Raw genomic sequence first — 17,298 nt, forward strand, 5'->3', positions numbered from 1 at the left:
TGTTAGTGGAGGAATCCCTTTAAAAGATGCTGTGTTCTGATCCCTGTAGTATTATTCCTTCTTTCTTTTCCCCAAAGAAAACATGATGACAATGAGTGTGAAAAAAGAACAGTTAATTCAAATAATTGGATGATTTGCTGCCTAATTATTGTCAATAAACTCTGTTTGCACTCTGGTGAAAGTGAGACAGCTGAAAGAAGTCTTCTGGGGCCTAGTGAGCTGCAGCTGAACCTGAGAATATGCAGTGTTATAATGACAGTGACGGAACACTCACTGAAGGTAAACCTGAAAAGGCCCTTCCTCCTGACTCAGCACGGTGATCATTCATGCTGCGCCACACTTCAAAAGATAGAGGTTTTATTTACATAGATGCTCTATAACATATATAAACAGTGTGCCTTGAGTGTCAATTTACTCCGTAAAAACATTATACACACACACACACATATATACATATATATATACTGTATATAAACACAACTGTATGTATCTTAGGTGCAACCTCAACAGGAAACAGGAAATCACTGCTTCATCTTCTCTGTTTGATTAGTGGTCCTACCCAAGATGAATATATTTATTGTTGGTTTGTAATGTGCATAGTTCAAATAAACACTTTGTGACCACCTAATGACCTACAGGAGCAACTATATTTTCACATGCTCAGCATGTCAATAAAGATGAAAGTTTGGGAAAACCGCGTATATGAAACTTCCTGTGTGGGTGCAATGACATCCCATTCTGAATAACGAAAAGAACCACACACCAATACAACCCAGGTTGCACTTTATTCCAATTAAGAGTTTATTTTTCTTCCTTTGGAGGCTGACTGCATTGCTGATTATGGACAGTGATTACATGTGACATGTAACAAACCGCAGGAGCTAACCGACAAGAACAAACAAGTCACCGTGCCAAACGTCTGCCAGCACAGTCAACCATTAGTGGTATGCAAGTGACAACACTGAAGATTACATGTCTGGGTATTACTGGTAATGTCATGAGAGTTGTTAGGAATGCAGATACAAACATGTGAACAGACAAGAAAGCTTTATTGTTTGCAGACAGAAAATACACATCTGAGCAATAATGGGATGTGCTATGTATTTAGGTTAAGGTCAAAGTATTTTAATGATACAACAGTTTATCTACTGTTCTTACTCGTTTTTATATTTGTATTTTGAGGTTAACAGTCAATTTTGCTAAATTGTTGCTGTGAGTGGACATGGCACACTCTGTTCTGTGTTTCTTTAAGACTTCACTACTGTGCTTACATATGATAATGGAGCACAAATGTTTCATTTGTCCACAGTTTCAAAGCTGATTCTTACATGGCAGCTTCCCCTATTGACGTGAATGTACTGCCAGTACAGTCAGCTATAGTGCCTCTCTGTTGCGTCTAACATTAATATTCCTACCACAGCGAGTGCCACTAATTGAGATTTGAACACAGGTCTTCTTTCACAGGCTATATACATACTGCAACTGCCACTAACATAGCAGACTCTTGGGCTCATCAGAAATAATGACACTGAACACACAGGCTTTGTGGAACCCTCTGCCAGATCTTTCACTTCTCCCTAAGAGACACAAACGTAGTATTACATTCCTGAAGAACAAATGCAGTGTACAGACTGCATAAAGAGAAGGAATACTTCACTTTACATGCATTTCATCAGCCTCAAAGCAGCCTTTTCAAGTTTTCACCATCATCAAACATTCATCTATGATAAGTGTACATATTTGTTTTCCCTGCTACATCACATTTTACATCTTTAGTAACTGCAGGATGCAGATTAGGACCAATCTGTCCTATAGTTTTTGATATATGCACTATTATATACTGTTACATTATTTGTGCCAAACAGGACCTCACCATTCTAAACCTCTCAAAAAGAAAAAGGTGAGTACTTGACACCTTGCTCTTGTGAGGACTGGATAGTGACGGGGTAGCTCTTCCATTTGGCACAATAATAATTTGTTCAAAAGAATAAAAAAAAACAGTACAGCAAGAGCGAGTTCCTCTTTTGTCCAACAAAAAATGGTGGAAAAAAAACTGCTGTAGGCACCATGATTAATAACATTTCTCTAGAAAATTGAATAAAATGTGTAAAATCCCCATTGTCCATCCGTCTCATGCCTAGACCCAGCTAGTCATCCTTTGTGGTTATCTGAACATCCTGTTTTGAGAAGGAAGCTGGATTTCCCCTCCATGTTAGCCGTAAGGAGGTATAGCTCCACAGCTTAGGACACATTGCAGCATCCTGTCCTTCCTCTCCCTAACTCTGCCACTCTAGAACCAGGCTCAGAGGGATTTTTGGGTCTCTGTTTTCAGCCCTTTAGAGGAGAGGTCAAAGGTCACCACTCTGTGGTTCAGGGTTCCTGGACTCCCGGTTCTGGCTGCGGCCCAGTTTTGGGAATCTGGAGGATACTTTGGAACGAGATGGTTTTCCCCCACTTTCGCTGGGCTGTGGGGTATCCCTGTGGAAAGGAAAAACAGAGGTCAGAGCTAAGTTAAATCCCTTCCTTTAGTGCAGACTGTTGGTCCAGTATATACCAGAGTATAACAGCACTCTAGTCACATGCTGCCTGAATAAGCTATGTAGATATATTCTGACTATACTCATTTCTCAACACATACATGCGGGTCCAACCTCATCATAAGAGACATTTCAAGCTCACTGCAACAAGAAACACTTACACAGTATCAGAATAAATGGCTTACCACCTTGATTCACTTGGGCAATGCTGCCCACATCCCTGTACCTTTCTAATGAACTGACAGTCCATCTCTTTTACTGCGTGTCACTGGTGAATGGGTTGTGAACAACTGATATTCACTGGGTCTCATACTCAGTGAGTCACTGGCTGGCCTGACAGAAGTGTGGAGGTTTGTAAACCCCCTCATTAGTGCCTCACAGAGGCAGAGATCCATCCACAACTCAAGAGGAAGTCCCCTTAGGAGAAATCCGACGGACTGAAAGAGCCAACGTCTCCCTGTAGGAACACCTGGGCCCCACTATCAGACACACAGAGGCCAGGCACTTTGTCAGTCAGCACCGAGATGGCCCTTTATACAGCAACAGTACAATGAGCCTCCTTAATAATTCATTTCTCCATCTTCGCTATGAGCACGAAAGAGACAGTGAGAGAGGGCGCTCCCAAAACTGCACTGCAGCTCCCATTGCCAAGATTTCTATTCAGATTTGGAAACAAAAAGTCAGCATGTGAATGTGCAGGTTTTTATTTTTTTAATATTTAAAATCTGACTGCATGCAGGGTTTATCCTTGTCACATTGTACACAGTCTACTTTAACAAGCGCTCTCCCTCTCCTCGTACACAACAGCAGATTCCTCGCGGCCAGAGGGAGGCCGTCTTCCCGTGATGCTGTCTGAAGTCACGGATCATTAGCACACGCCGCACGCGCGTAGGAAAAGCCAGTTAACAGATTTGTCAGCTTTCCTGAAGTTTCAAACACTGACCACGAGCGTGAATAGTTGGCGTTGCTCACGCTGGCAGGCGAGCTCTTTGTGCCCGTCTCCCTCCCCGTTTCCCGCTGTGGGCAGACTCCTCAGAGGAAAGAGGAGATGGCTCTTTATGGGTGCTTCAGGGTGGGCTCCCCCGCCGCGCCGCTCTACGTGCTGATTTAATGATGACAGTGCTGAGGGAGGCTCTGCCGCTGCGGTGGTGGGGGGTTGATTGAAAAAATGCAAGTGCTACAAACCAGGCTCCTCTGCGTGCCGTTCTACTGCGCTGAGCGTGCAGGCAACTCTTCCCTCACACATTCGATGCGCCTGAATTGTGGTGAGCGCGGAGCCGGCGCCCCTCTGCCTTGCACTGCCTCCCTGGGTTCTGAGGAGCTTTCTGCTGTGCAGCTTTCAGTCAAGGGCAAACAATGGGGGGCGGGGAGGGGCAAACAGCCCCAGGTAAGACTGGTACCATCCCACCCTCTTACCGCCAAGACACAATTCAATCAGGCCACGGGGGGGAGGGCCTGACCCTATGTCCAGACTCTGTTTAGTAACTGACAGTCCTGTGGACACCTCACGCAGAGCTGTTGCATACAGTGGCTGTATGAAGAGGTAGAACAATACAGCTGTGCCTGAAGTATTCACAGCAGGTGCTTTATCATTTATATTTCATTCCTTACTAGTATTCAGACGGTATTCAAGATCACATGTTGAAAGCTTACTTTGTTCTGCAAGTCTTCAAAGAGTGGCCCAGGTACTGTCGGGAACATACAGCACTAATACCGAGTGAGCTATTTACTTGAATTAATGGATCGATCAGTGAGAATCAGTAATTTTCATACAACTCTAGAGACTGCAGAAGCTGCATTATGAAATGTGACCCAAAGAACAGCCAGGTGTGACCATATTAATTCATTTGTACCAGAGTAATTTAATTTTATCACGGGAGCTCGGGTTTTTCACTTCTTTTTCATTCCATGTATGGCCAGGCCACCATGTATGTATGTTTAGAATTTTGAAAATGAACATGTTTTAATGCAAATCATTTCTACTAACATGCCAATATAGGTACAAGGAAATCCAGTCATGCGTTCCAACTGACTACTGTGTGTGGCATGATTTACTTTCCTAGTCCCTCAGGAGAAGAATTTGTACATTAGTCCATGTGACAGCGACAGAAGTATGTACTGCTGTACTTAGAAAGGCTCTCCATGGCTCAGTTTTTTTTTTTTTTGCCTTGTAGTCTGTTACCATGGTGACCATGGACCATGAACGTAAACACGAAATTACGAAGTCCATCATATTTATGTTCATCAAGTTTTCATTCCAGTTTTTGTCTCTCCTTAATAAGAGCTGTTTCAACATTCCATACAGCAAGAATGCATCAAACTAATACATAAGTAATTCTCTGAACCAATCACTGCTGAATCACTGCTTTACAAATGCCACAGTTCTTGCCTAATTTTGTTCAATAGAAAAAAAGCAAAACAAAAGTCAAAAGACTTGGAAAAGGAAAGAAAACATAAAACATGTTGACTATTATCTTGAGTTAATGTCTGCTTTGCCTTGCTGAAGCCCTTCATTTCAGTTTTTTTCCCCCCATAAAGACATTCTGCACTATGTAGAACCCTGTACGTAGGTGCTGTTTAACTTGAGATTGCCTGGCATGCCAATACCAAAGAATTAGATGGCGTGGTGTGAGACTGTATATGCTCAAGATTTTATTGTCAAATACAGTATGTCAATAGAGCTCAGTGTATTCTTGTTGTGTTTTCAGATATTTTCTTATAGAGGCCTGCAGACAGTCCTCCCTCCACAACATGTCCATCGCATCTACAGTTAAAAGCAAATCTGTTCTGGGGGGAAAAAATCACAACCAGTAATCCTGTACAGGAGATAGAGAGGAGGCGCTGAGGCTCTGCACAGTGGTATGCTTGTTAACACAAAACAACCTCCTGAGTGCTTTTTCCAAGAATACACAGATGAAAAGCAGAAGATGAGAACGGTGTACACTGTAAGACTAGCCTCTGAGTTACCTGCTACATGCTGGATTTGGACTGATATGCTTTTATATCCAAGAACAGCACCATATGTCATCCAGCTCCATCTGTAGATATCGGTATGGTGCTTGTATTGGGCTGTGCTCCTGCTTAATGTACAGTACATTTAAAGCACTATACTGTACTGTATCATTTCGAGGTTGAAACTATCTCTGATGCAATGTCTTTGCTGGACAAGCCAGATACTTTGTCTCCCTTTCAGTACATGAAATAATTAAATTCAAGACATGTCAAATATCTAGAGTAACAACCAGACAAATTGATACGTGAATATACTACTACTAGTATTTCATTGCATTCAAGTATAATTAAATGTGTGTTTGATGGATATATTTTCTGTTTTAAGCCTGTTTTGCTACCTCAGAACACTTTGTACACTTTACTTTGTTTTAAATGGTTCTTGGTTGTCTAATGTTATGTATTCAAATTTAAAAACAAAAAAACAAAAAGACATCAAGAAAAACACACATAATGACTCCACACATGTTCATGCAGCAGTCTTCAAAGCCCTATGTCCTTTTTTAAAGGGTCTCTTCAGGCAGACACAATCAATAGCTATAATAACAGTAATACACACATAACAATGACAACCAGTTGAAAGATTTTCATATCAAATCAAACTATTCTGACGATTACAACAATTTCTATACCAAAGAGAACAAAAGAAATCATTAGAACTACCAATTCAAAATACAGGGTTATACCTTTTTTCCTCTTCTGTCTTCAATCCTCTGAAACTAACAAACCCATGTGAAATCCTAATCCTATTTGTGCCTCAGGGGCACATAAGGCTTTGATAAGAGAGAGCGCCACTGCAGTGTGCCTGCAGGCTGTCTGCTTACAGTCCCCCATGCAGCTATGCATCCTGCCTGTGTACGGTCTCCTACGACAATCTGCAGTCTGCAGTCTGTGTGCTTACGGTCTCCTACGACAATCTGCGGCCTGCAGTCTGTGTGCTTATGGTCTCCCATGCAGCTATGCATCCTGCCTGTGTACGGTCTCCTACGACAATCTGCAGTCTGCAGTCTGTGTGCTTACGGTCTCCTACGACAATCTGCGGCCTGCAGTCTATGTACTTACGGTCTCCTATGACAGTGTGCAGTCTGTGTGCTTATGGTCTCCTACGACAATCTGCAGTTTGTGCAGTCTGTGTGTTTACGGTCTCCTATGACAGTCTGCAGTCTGTGTGCTTACGGGCTCCTATGACAGTCTACAGCACAGTCTGCAGTCTGTGTGCTTACGGTCTCCTATGACAGTCTGCAGTTTGTGCAGTCTGTGTGCTTACGGTCTCCTATGACAGTCTGCAGTCTGTGTGCTTACGGTCTCCTATGACAGTCTGCAGTCTGTGTGCTTACGGTCTCCTATGACAGTCTGCAGTCTGTGTGCTTACGGGCTCCTATGACAATCTGCAGTCTGTATGCTTACGGTCTCCTATGACAATCTGCAGTCTGTGTGCTTACGGTCTCCTATGACAGTCTGCAGTCTGTGTGCTTACGGGCTCCTATGACAATCTGCAGTCTGCCTCCTTATCGTCTCCTATGACAAAGAGTGCAGTATCCAGTCACAGATCAGTGCACCTGGATACCTAAAGTCTTTTCGCTTCAATCTAGCACAGCTTCCTTTTAGACACACACACACACACACACAAAGTGAAAAGAATACTTTTACAAATCAAGCATGAATCACTTTCTAGAGTAGCCCGTCTGTTTCTATTTCTTGTTAAATGCCCCAAGTTGACCCCTGTTCCCAGTATGTCCATCTCTGTGGGGTGGTTCTCAGTAGGACTGCAGTATCCTGACATGCGCATGCACAAAATGTTCATTTTTACTTATAGCTCAGCTGACAGTTCAGTTAACACTCTGAAACATACTGTTTCATCGTATCAGCATGGCTGACTATCTCCGTGATCATGTATCCCCTCTTGGTACATGTCAGTCAATAAACAAGCAAATATTCACAACCAGTCATTCAGTTAAAGACATGACTTCTCAGCACTGTGAACATAAAAACACATATGATGGCAGTTTCTTGCAAAAAGAAAGTCTTTTACAGAAATTTGTCTTTGACTCCTCAGCTAAGATATTCTGCATGTAGTGGGAGCAGTTTGTGCCAAACCAGTGAAAATATCAGTGCAGCGGACAGATCAGCATGTGGACCCAGCATGATGTAAAATCAGGTGTTCCTTGGAGCTATGGCTCATATCAGTCACCAGCTTATCAGGGTGTTTTACAGTAGATTCTAACCTTAATTAACCAGACACTCCAATGTCAAATCCGTTTTTTTTGGGCATCGGTGGTAGTTTTGCAAAGTGATGAATATAATAATTCCCTTGTCTCTTTGAATTAACAATCTATCTAATTTATCTAAGGCATGGTAAACAAGCAATGTGTTATAAATATGGAAGCAGTTTCAAGTATTCCCAATTAATTTATTTTGATGAGGCAGATGAGGCAAAAAACAAGTACTTATCTACCACTTGAATTAGCAGATCTGAAAAGACTGTCTATCTGTCCCCAGTACGAATCTTCAAACAGCACAGCTCTGTCTGAAAACCACTACTGTTGCCAATTTCAACACAGACCTCCTCTCGCACTAGTCTCAGATCTTTCATGCAATAAATGTTAGCCATTAGAACTGATGCTGATGAAGGGACATTACATTGAAGGGAAAGGTTATAAGAGTTAAAAGGTTAGATGAAGGGAACAATAACTGAAAATCTACATTACACTTAATCAGAGCTGCTTCTGCAATGATGGGTGTTTGGGGCCACAGCAGAAAGGGCTTTGGTTTTTATTTATCACACATAAAGGCATAAAGCCACACTAGGCATGCTCACCCTCTGCTCTTGCTACATCTATGGAGGCAAAAACTATTTACGCACTAACATTTCACTGTGCCTGGGAATTTAACTGAGGTGCATAATCCTATCTGTTCACATCACTTCTGAAAATGGCAAAGAATGTTCTCTTTCACACTATATACTTATAACCCAGACAAACAGTACAAAAGTTCTTAAAAACTCAAAAAAGGGAAAAAAAAGCATAACCAAAAAAAATCATGGTTAAATTTTTCAAATAGAGAATGAGTTTTAGAATCAAAATCTATTTTCTCCCCTCAAGTACAGTATACTCTGTACTATTGAATTATACAGCTTTTAAAAGCCTACTTTTAAATTCAGATGGTTCTGGAAACTGACAGTAGCACTGAATTCTCCATCTCTTTTAGAGTTTATATAAAGATTTTTTGTGTGTGTTCATTTAACGAAGTGTGAAGGGAATGACACCTACATTTGGTGTTTTCAGTTTCTGTAGTAAAGACCATATCTGTGCAATCAGAATTATGTTGCTTATATTCATCTGAAACAGTATCACATGAATATCTGCTCCGTATGAAAATACACTCTTACAATACCCCTAACTGTACATCTCAACAATGGCAAAGCTAGAATATAACTGTTATTTAGCTATGTTATAGCTATTATGTTCCCTGATTATGTTAGTATGCCTCTCCTACTGAAATAAATTCCAATAGTAAAAAATTAAGTCCTTTTTAAATTGTTGATCTTCCTCATGCAACAATGTCTGCTCTTTTCAGTGCAGTTGAAAACCTCCCACTTTACAGTATGAGCAGAAATTTCTCATTTGTCCCTGTACTGGAGTTGGCCTGTAACAGTCTAGTTTATAGTATGAGACTGTCAGCTCATCTCTCACATGAGCTTTACACAGCTCCATACTCGTCCACTAGACAAATGGAGCTCCTCAAACCAAGGAAGGTCAGTCACTATTTACAGTGTCTATTTTCTGTAAAGCTGCTCCTTTCATGTGCAACACCTAGAAGCTCCACACCGCTGAAACTGTCAATACAGATAAACCCTACAATACCTGACCGAGGCCCAGAGACCAGACGAAATCAAACACAAATCAGAGTCATAACTCTGACAAATGGCTGCCATGTTTTATCTTCCTTTATCCTTTTCAAGGTTACATCCACACTTTATCCTTACACCTGCAAGAAACAATGTCCTGCGAGTCTGACCCCAGCGAATATGTAGCACTTTCTTCAAAGAGCAAAACATTCTTTTATGGTGATAATACAGCTGAATAATTAAAGCCAAGGTGATGAATATTTTAGAAAGGCTAGTCCCTTCAGGTTTTAAAACTCATTTTGTTCCCTGAAAGCACAACAGAATCCTTCACGCCACTTCCACATCCACGCCCGTCAACTCTGATCTCCGCTGGATAATGAAGTGGTTCTTTTCCTTAAAAATGGGGCAATATTTACTGTGTTAATGACCACTTGACTGTATTTATTGCAGAAACTCATATTATTTGAGTTCTGCAGAATAACACAAATAAATGGCTCACTCTAATTTAACATTATGTGAGTAGCCCACGATAACAAATAAAAATTCAAAATACAAAAAAAGCAATTGGCCAAAACATGCATTTTCATGCACTCTCAATTTCTGATCTGTGTTAGTGATCTCTGTTGTTTTTTTTTTCCTTTGGACAGGAAAGCTATTTATTCATGAAACTGTAATCTTTCACCATCCCTTTCACTTTCCACTTTAGATGCCAGACAGTTTGTTGCCATCTTAATTACTGCTTGAAATAGAAATGTATGACATTCATTTACAAACCACAGATTAATCTGTCATGTTCCTCCATCAATTAACAAGGCTGGAAGAGCTTTGTTTTTAATCATCATGCTTGTATTATAGTTATAAATAGGCAGGCTACCTCAACAGTCAATATTTATATTCGGTCTACGGCATCGGACTGTACAGCCAGTGGCAGCCAATTCCATTTTTAAAATGAACGTCCCTTTGCAATGAAAAATCAGATAAAGGTTGAGGCGAATTCGTGGATGGAAAATATGGATATTTTAACTTTAAACAAGGAAAGCCAAAGAAGGCAGAGGGGGCAAGCAAGAGAGAGAGCAATGTGTGTTTAATAAAACACTTAGCTACACCTTTCTACACTCACAGCAGCACTCTACCACCTCTGAAGCAATGCATATACATACACACATACATGCAAACAGACACATACAGAGACACACAGACACACGCAGACACACAGACACACAAACTGTTCTGAGTTCTGAAAGCATGTAGCAGATGATAAGAGCTGTTTCTCCTTCACCCATAAGATGAGAAATGCAGTACTCCTCCATGTTCGGTTCAGAGTCTTCACAGGCCGCACACTACTGGCCATGAGAGTACTAGGACTTCACAAATGCATATGTCAAACACTTGACAGCAGAAGTTATCCACTGACTGACTACAAGTATTGTCGATCGTGTCAAGCGCAGTGAGGAGGCACTCTGTGTGTGTGTGTGTGTGTGTGTGTGTGTGTGTGTGTGTGCGCGCATGCATGCTGGCACTCACAGGCAGAAAGGCAGCAACTGCACCAGGGTTTCCTTGGTGGGGCGGGCGGAGAACTCGGGCAGCGTCTGGATCAACTTGTTCATGACCATGCGCAGGTAGCCCTGGAGCTGTTTACGCCGCTCCTCCACAAACCTGGCATCCTTAGGAGAGAGTCAGAGAAACCAGCCCTCATATTCACATGTAGATGTAGCACAACAGAACACTGAATTACATTAATAAACAAACTTACACTTGTCACATGGGAAGATGACAACATACATTAACAGAGGGTCAAGGACAAGCTCAGTAACCATCTGAAAGGATGTAAGTGCACAACAAATAGCATTATTTCTGATGTACAGTAACAGAATCAAGAACTCAGTAATCACATCCTAACGTGAGAGGCAAAACAACTATACGCTATTATTGAATTGTGACAAAGTATACTGTGCAGAACTCTGATATAAAACTTTACTTTATTACCACCTATGGTAATAAAAAAATACAGGAAAAAAGTGTTTGACATTCAGCCTTAGCCTGTGTTCCACCTGAGAGGTTGTAAGTTGGGATTTCAATTGTTTTACTGAAGCCAACAGCAACTTTTCTTTTCTGCTTCTCCTGTGATAAATCAACATGAGTTATCTATTGGTTTCCCATAAAAAGAGATATCACAGTCTGGAATTATTTATACAAGTTCGTATTGATTCTGAAGTCGAGACACCTTTCGAGGTGGCCATTTCATTTTTACCCAGGGCGACAGCTGTTGTAATATCATTCAGGTTGAGTAGATGGTTTATAATAAATGCCTCTTCAATCATCACTTATCATTCTCTGTTATAGTAAAAGGGTGTTACCGCATCCCTTCTCAAGACACAGCAGCATGTTAATGTGCATAGCTTATACCACAAGGCAGCAGAGCAGATTGCATAGCTTGTTTATATGTTATTATATCCAGAGGTTTTTATTTCCAATGAATGTCCAAGGTGCATACAACATATTCATATTCTTACAGATCAGGTAATGGTGACACACACACACACACACACACACACACACACACACACACAGACAGACAGACAGACAGACAGACAGATAGACAGACAGACACATGCACACACACACGCAACAGGAGTAGCAGACAGATTAGACCCAAGCGGCTTGCTGTGCGCTGATCTAATGAGGCAGATTCTCCAGACTGCACCGAGACACACACGATGACTTGTCATAAGGGCTTGGAAGACCCGCAGACACAACAGCAGGAAGCGACACGCTTTAATCAGCCCACTGACATCGCCCTCAAAACCAACTGAGACAGGTAATCTCGTTTCACAGAAAAACAACTAAACAGCCGAATCATACCGGAGCACTTCGGAGAGCTCCTTCCTCAATCAGAAAAAAAAGAAGTGCCGTGATTGAGAGGCGTGCTTAGCAAATGAACACATCCAGCGGGACGGCTAACAGAGGAAGCGACGCGTGGCGTCATGTTTAATAGGGCTGTGCACTGTGCGGTGGGTTGGGTCAGTGGGCGGGTCAGTGGGCAGGTCAGCGGACAGGCAGTGCAGTCTGCACCGCGCCGGTAATTGAGACAGCTTCATGAGTCTGGTGACTGCAGTGAAGGAGCTGTAACTCCGCCGTCCAGCAGCATGGACTGACGGCTGATAGATGGATTCTGCCGTGAGACCGTTTTTCTGCCGTCACGCTCTGTGATTTCGCTCCCCTTGCCTTCCTCCGACATATTTGAAAAGCAAGTTTCCGCCACTATATGTCTATGGCCACTTTGAGGGTGAAAGAAAAAAAAAAAACCCATCTAACTATGCAAGTAATAAAAAATGTATCATTTGAAGATTTCTGTTTGGATGCATCCTGGTAACAGCGCTATGATATGTTATGAACATATACTGTGATAAATCTATAGGCTTTGCAAACATGAGAGAAAGCATAAAAGGTGATTATCATAAGGCAAGTCCGGACGAGACTGAGGCTGTCGCATTTATTTTCACACAAGGGATGCGCTTGCCAAGGCTCATTTAATGGCTTGTCCACAGATCAGTGTACTCTTGGATGCATCACTACCATGAAAAGCTTTGGTTTCTTGACACAAAGACCGGGGTAAAAATTCACACTAATCCCGTTTGTCTCAAATGAACTAGGAAACTTCAACAGGAAACTCTGGGCCTACCGGAGAAGGTGAGATTTTGAGTAAGCTGTAATGGTGAGAAAAATGACAGACTCAGCCAATCACTGTTCAGCTCACCCTGGCTGTTCCGCCTGTCTATCCTTTACACTAAAATAACGTGCAAAGGCTGCATGGCTTAAACTGCATTGACCCTAAGATGTTGTATTGGCGTCAGGTTTTGCAGAAAAAAAAATCTGCAGGAGAAGGTTTCAACACTTTTTTTTTTTTTTAAAAAGGAGAGTTTGTGCTTTTGCACATGTACTTGAGTCAAGAGGAAACTTGTAATTGTTGAAAGCTTTCAAAATTTTTGTAAGCAGAAACAGGCCTCTGAGGAGAGGGCCTTTTTCTTATCCTTCTGTGTGTGTTACATTCAGAGCAGAGGTCTGGGTCACTGATTGTACACTCTAACAACTGTTCATTCAGCGCACCAACCCCTGATGTGTGACTAGGGTCACAATGTACTGGGACAGGGGAATGTAACGAGGGAAAATGGACTGTCATATTACTGGAGGCAAATGTCCAAAACAGCCCACGTTTTTGACAGAGAAAGAGAAGAAAGCACAAAGAGAGGTGTGAGAAGAGGGGGCAATTTGTTGTCCCTGAGAATACCTTTTCATCATGTCCTTTTTTCTTTCATCATCTCTTTGCCACACCCTTCCCTGTTCTTTTTTTGCCTGCTCTCTGTGCTTCATAAGCCTGCAGATCTGACACATGCTGACAAATAATTGATAGTCTGAGAGAGAGCCACCAGAAGGGGACCACATTCAAAAATATCTGCCCTAAAACAGTTCCCTCTGAAATTAAGACATTATAGGGCTGTTCACAGCCCCTGTTTCCCAGAGGCAGGACAGGGACAGTGTGTTTACAGACACTGAACACATTACAAGTCTAATTTTCTGCCACTTTGAAAGGCTAGTCTGGGAACGTTGGATAGCAGAGTGCTACAGGAATGATCCAACAGACCTCAGCAGGAGCAGGTCAAGCCTCTGAGCGTGTTACTGGAGCACATGGTGATAAAGCCTTCCAGTGCTCTCAGCAGAGGGGCACAGGTCATGCTGGAAGCCTGCTCCATCAGAGGAAGCCATGTCTAAGCCATGCTGTCTGAACAGGCCGCTCCACTCCCTCACTGCTGCTGACACGGGCTTCAAACTCAGTTTGGGAAACTGGCTCTTAATTTACCACCTGCACCACCTACTGTCCAGCATTTACCCCTAAATTCAATGGCAAAGTCAGAACAAAGACAAGTGACAACACAACCTCCCAAATGTACATAATGCTTATAGAGATGATCAATAAGCCATATTTCCAACAAATTTCACAGGGGGGGTGCTCATTTTCCAAATTCAGACTGAATGGTATCCCCCTGAGAGCAACTTGTTTAATACAATTTCTGAAATGAATTTTGGGATTCTGCAATGAAAAAAAAAAAAAACAGTTAGTGGCCAGAGAATGTGTAACGTACATACCTCTGAGAGTCCCGATCAGAGAAGAAAATAAAGAAATTCCAAGGAAATATAGGAAAAGAAAGGAGAAAAGGAGAAAAGTTTCCTTACCAAACAAAAATTGACACTAAAAATAAAAATAAAACCAAATTTACAAGTACTGAGAAATGCCAGCCTACCACAGACAGATCTGTCACCCCAAACAAACTATACCTCATTACCATAAACCAAAAACTGAACAACATGTCATGCCCCTGGACTAAACAAACAAAAGAACGAAACACCACTCAAGCAATGAGGGTTAAAAGGCTTGATCTGACATTTATACACATTTAACCTAAGAGCTCTCTTCATATGTTCCTGCTACAATACTGTATGACAGTGATTATAATTAGGCCTGCCTCATTTGCAATAATAGGTTTTTGTCTAATGAATATTCAACCAATCATCTTAAGAAAGGGCTTCCTATACATTTATAATCAATAAATGCAATCATCTTTCTTCAAGCAATACACCAAAACACTTTGTGTTCACACAAAGTTATGCCTGAATGGCGAAAGCACTCAGCCTAGTGTCAAGCCTCTTGTACTGTATCTTCTGTATAGCAAGCAACAGTCAGGGATAAATTAAAGATAAAATAGTCAATACTTCACTGAACCAGAAAGAAAACACTCCTCTAGACACAGCTATTTGCCTTTCTAATTTTACCAATAGATCTCTGGCTACCTTTTTTTTTTTATAGAATCCAACAGCTCTCAATCTCACAATCTAACCTAAGGGTTTGAACGACCTTCTAAATGTAAATATTTTCGGCGTTAGTGCTCCTCTCACTCCGCTCTGAACGCTGCGCGCTGTTCCAATTAGCTCTGCACCACTCCGCCGCCACCTCTCCATACCCAATAATGAGTTTTAACATGCAGTGCTGCTTGTCAGTGCGAGCCTCCCTTTAGCCATCCTGAAACGTCTGATTCTGAGCCTGGCCAGAACTGCAGCTGTTGAATCTTCTTCAACTGTAGCATAGTGGTAAGGATCAGGACCCGTAACCGGAAGATTGCCAGTTTGATTCCCACTGGGGCAATGGTGTTGTAGTTTAGGAAAGGTATTTAACCCAGAAGTGCCTCAATAAATATCCAGCTGTATGAATGGTTAACATAAAAAATTCTAATCTATGTTAAGTCTCTCTAGATCAGAGAGTCTGCTAAATGCCAACAATGTAATGTAATGTACTACAAGTTCCCTACACCATCCTTGGTTTCCTGACTGCAGCATCTTCATCTACAGTTTTGTCCATTTTGTTCAGTGACTAATTCAGTACACTAGGAATTATTTGCATTATATTAAGTGTATTGTGCAGGGTCACTCTATTTCACAAAATCACCCATGCTCTCACGCTCTCTACCGTCTGGAATAGCCTCTAAACTAGCAGAGATAGTTTGACAATGCCGTTCAACCACATGTAATGCGCCCTCAACCACTTTCCTCTCTTTTCATAATCTCCTCCACTATCATCTCTGCTGTGATGAAAACAGTCCATACTATAGCACTTGGTTTAACACTGTGCTTTCACATTACCACTCAAGCTCTCCATAGCAAGGACCACAATGTTGCTTTACCTGCCAACAACATTTTGTACCTTAATAATGCATGCTAAAACAATGCCTTTTAAAAGTACATTCATTACTAAACCTCAGTCACAACACATTAGGATCAAGATATGGAGAAACACTAATAGTTAATGCCAGGCAACCAGTGCAGCACAGACAAGACTAATAACTAAAATGGCCATTACATGCACCTCATAATAACACATGGGCTGCAGAAATAGGTTATGGAAATGTCCAGCAACTACAGAGCTGTAAACAGTGATGGAACAATCATGACATAATCCTATCTGTATACTGTCAGCGTTTACCACCGATAACAAATTGCAGGTACATCTAGGGGGAAAGGAGGAGGTCCACCTCATGGTACAGGCTTGTTAATGCCATTATGGCTTCAGCATGAGCCCCTGGGCTCCATAATGAGCTGAAACATAATTACATGCAAGCTTGCAATCAGGGGGAGGGAGATAAAGACAAATTTGGCCATAGTAGCAATTACCACCTGATTTATTCATATAGTACAGATTATTGCTCCCCATCATAAATCTCTTCACACCACCTGGTTAGCACTGCTAGAGTATTAAGTGTGATTATAGCTTAAGTACAGCACTACCTTGTTTAATTTACTTATTTATCTGATGCCCCCCCCACCACCTTTCTTCACCACCCCTTTTGGAATTGCCTACTGCATATTAGGTTTGTCTCAACACAACAATCACTCACACAGGACCACTAGGGATACAATCTGACACATTCACATGGCTACAGCCAGGCCCGGTGCTATGGGGGTGCACAGGAGTGCGCTGCACCCCCAGACGGACCTCAGTGCACCCCCAGTTGTCTCCTTATATCCCAATATCTACATAGTATTTATGACTTTTTGTGAATCCCCGTGGATTGCAATTGTACCCCTCTGTATTTTCTCCTGGTGCCGAGCCTGCCTACAGCCTACCCACCACCCAGTCCAACCACAGTGAAGCAAATGCCAACTGGAAGACAGGAGTGTGTCCCCTGACGTCATCTGAGTGGCTCTTGGGCACTCCATTTTCACTGCTGTCCCTCCTCCCTTTCAGTATCCTTCCTGCCCTGATGTCCTTGTCTCACACTTCCATTTTTTTCCTCTGTACTAGCTCTTGGAATTCTGCCATATGTAGAATGACAAGTTATTAAAGAAAAAAGAAAA

General features: G+C 41.9%; 1 protein-coding gene across 1 annotated transcript in view; it reads right to left on the minus strand.

The window, feature by feature from the left end:
• Positions 1-879: 879 nt before the first annotated feature.
• snx29 (sorting nexin 29) overlaps positions 880-17,298 on the minus strand; it is a 124,183-nt gene continuing 107,764 nt past the window's right edge. The window contains exons 20-21 of the mRNA XM_036534491.1: positions 10,918-11,057; positions 880-2,478 (exon numbers count right to left, since the gene is read on the minus strand). Of these exons, the coding sequence (XP_036390384.1) occupies positions 2,349-2,478; positions 10,918-11,057 (270 nt within the window). The 3' untranslated portion in view covers positions 880-2,348. The remainder of the gene's footprint in view (positions 2,479-10,917; positions 11,058-17,298) is intronic.

The sequence above is a fragment of the Megalops cyprinoides genome, chromosome 1 (assembly GCF_013368585.1).
Source record: "Megalops cyprinoides isolate fMegCyp1 chromosome 1, fMegCyp1.pri, whole genome shotgun sequence".
NCBI classification, from domain to species: Eukaryota; Metazoa; Chordata; class Actinopteri; order Elopiformes; family Megalopidae; genus Megalops; species Megalops cyprinoides.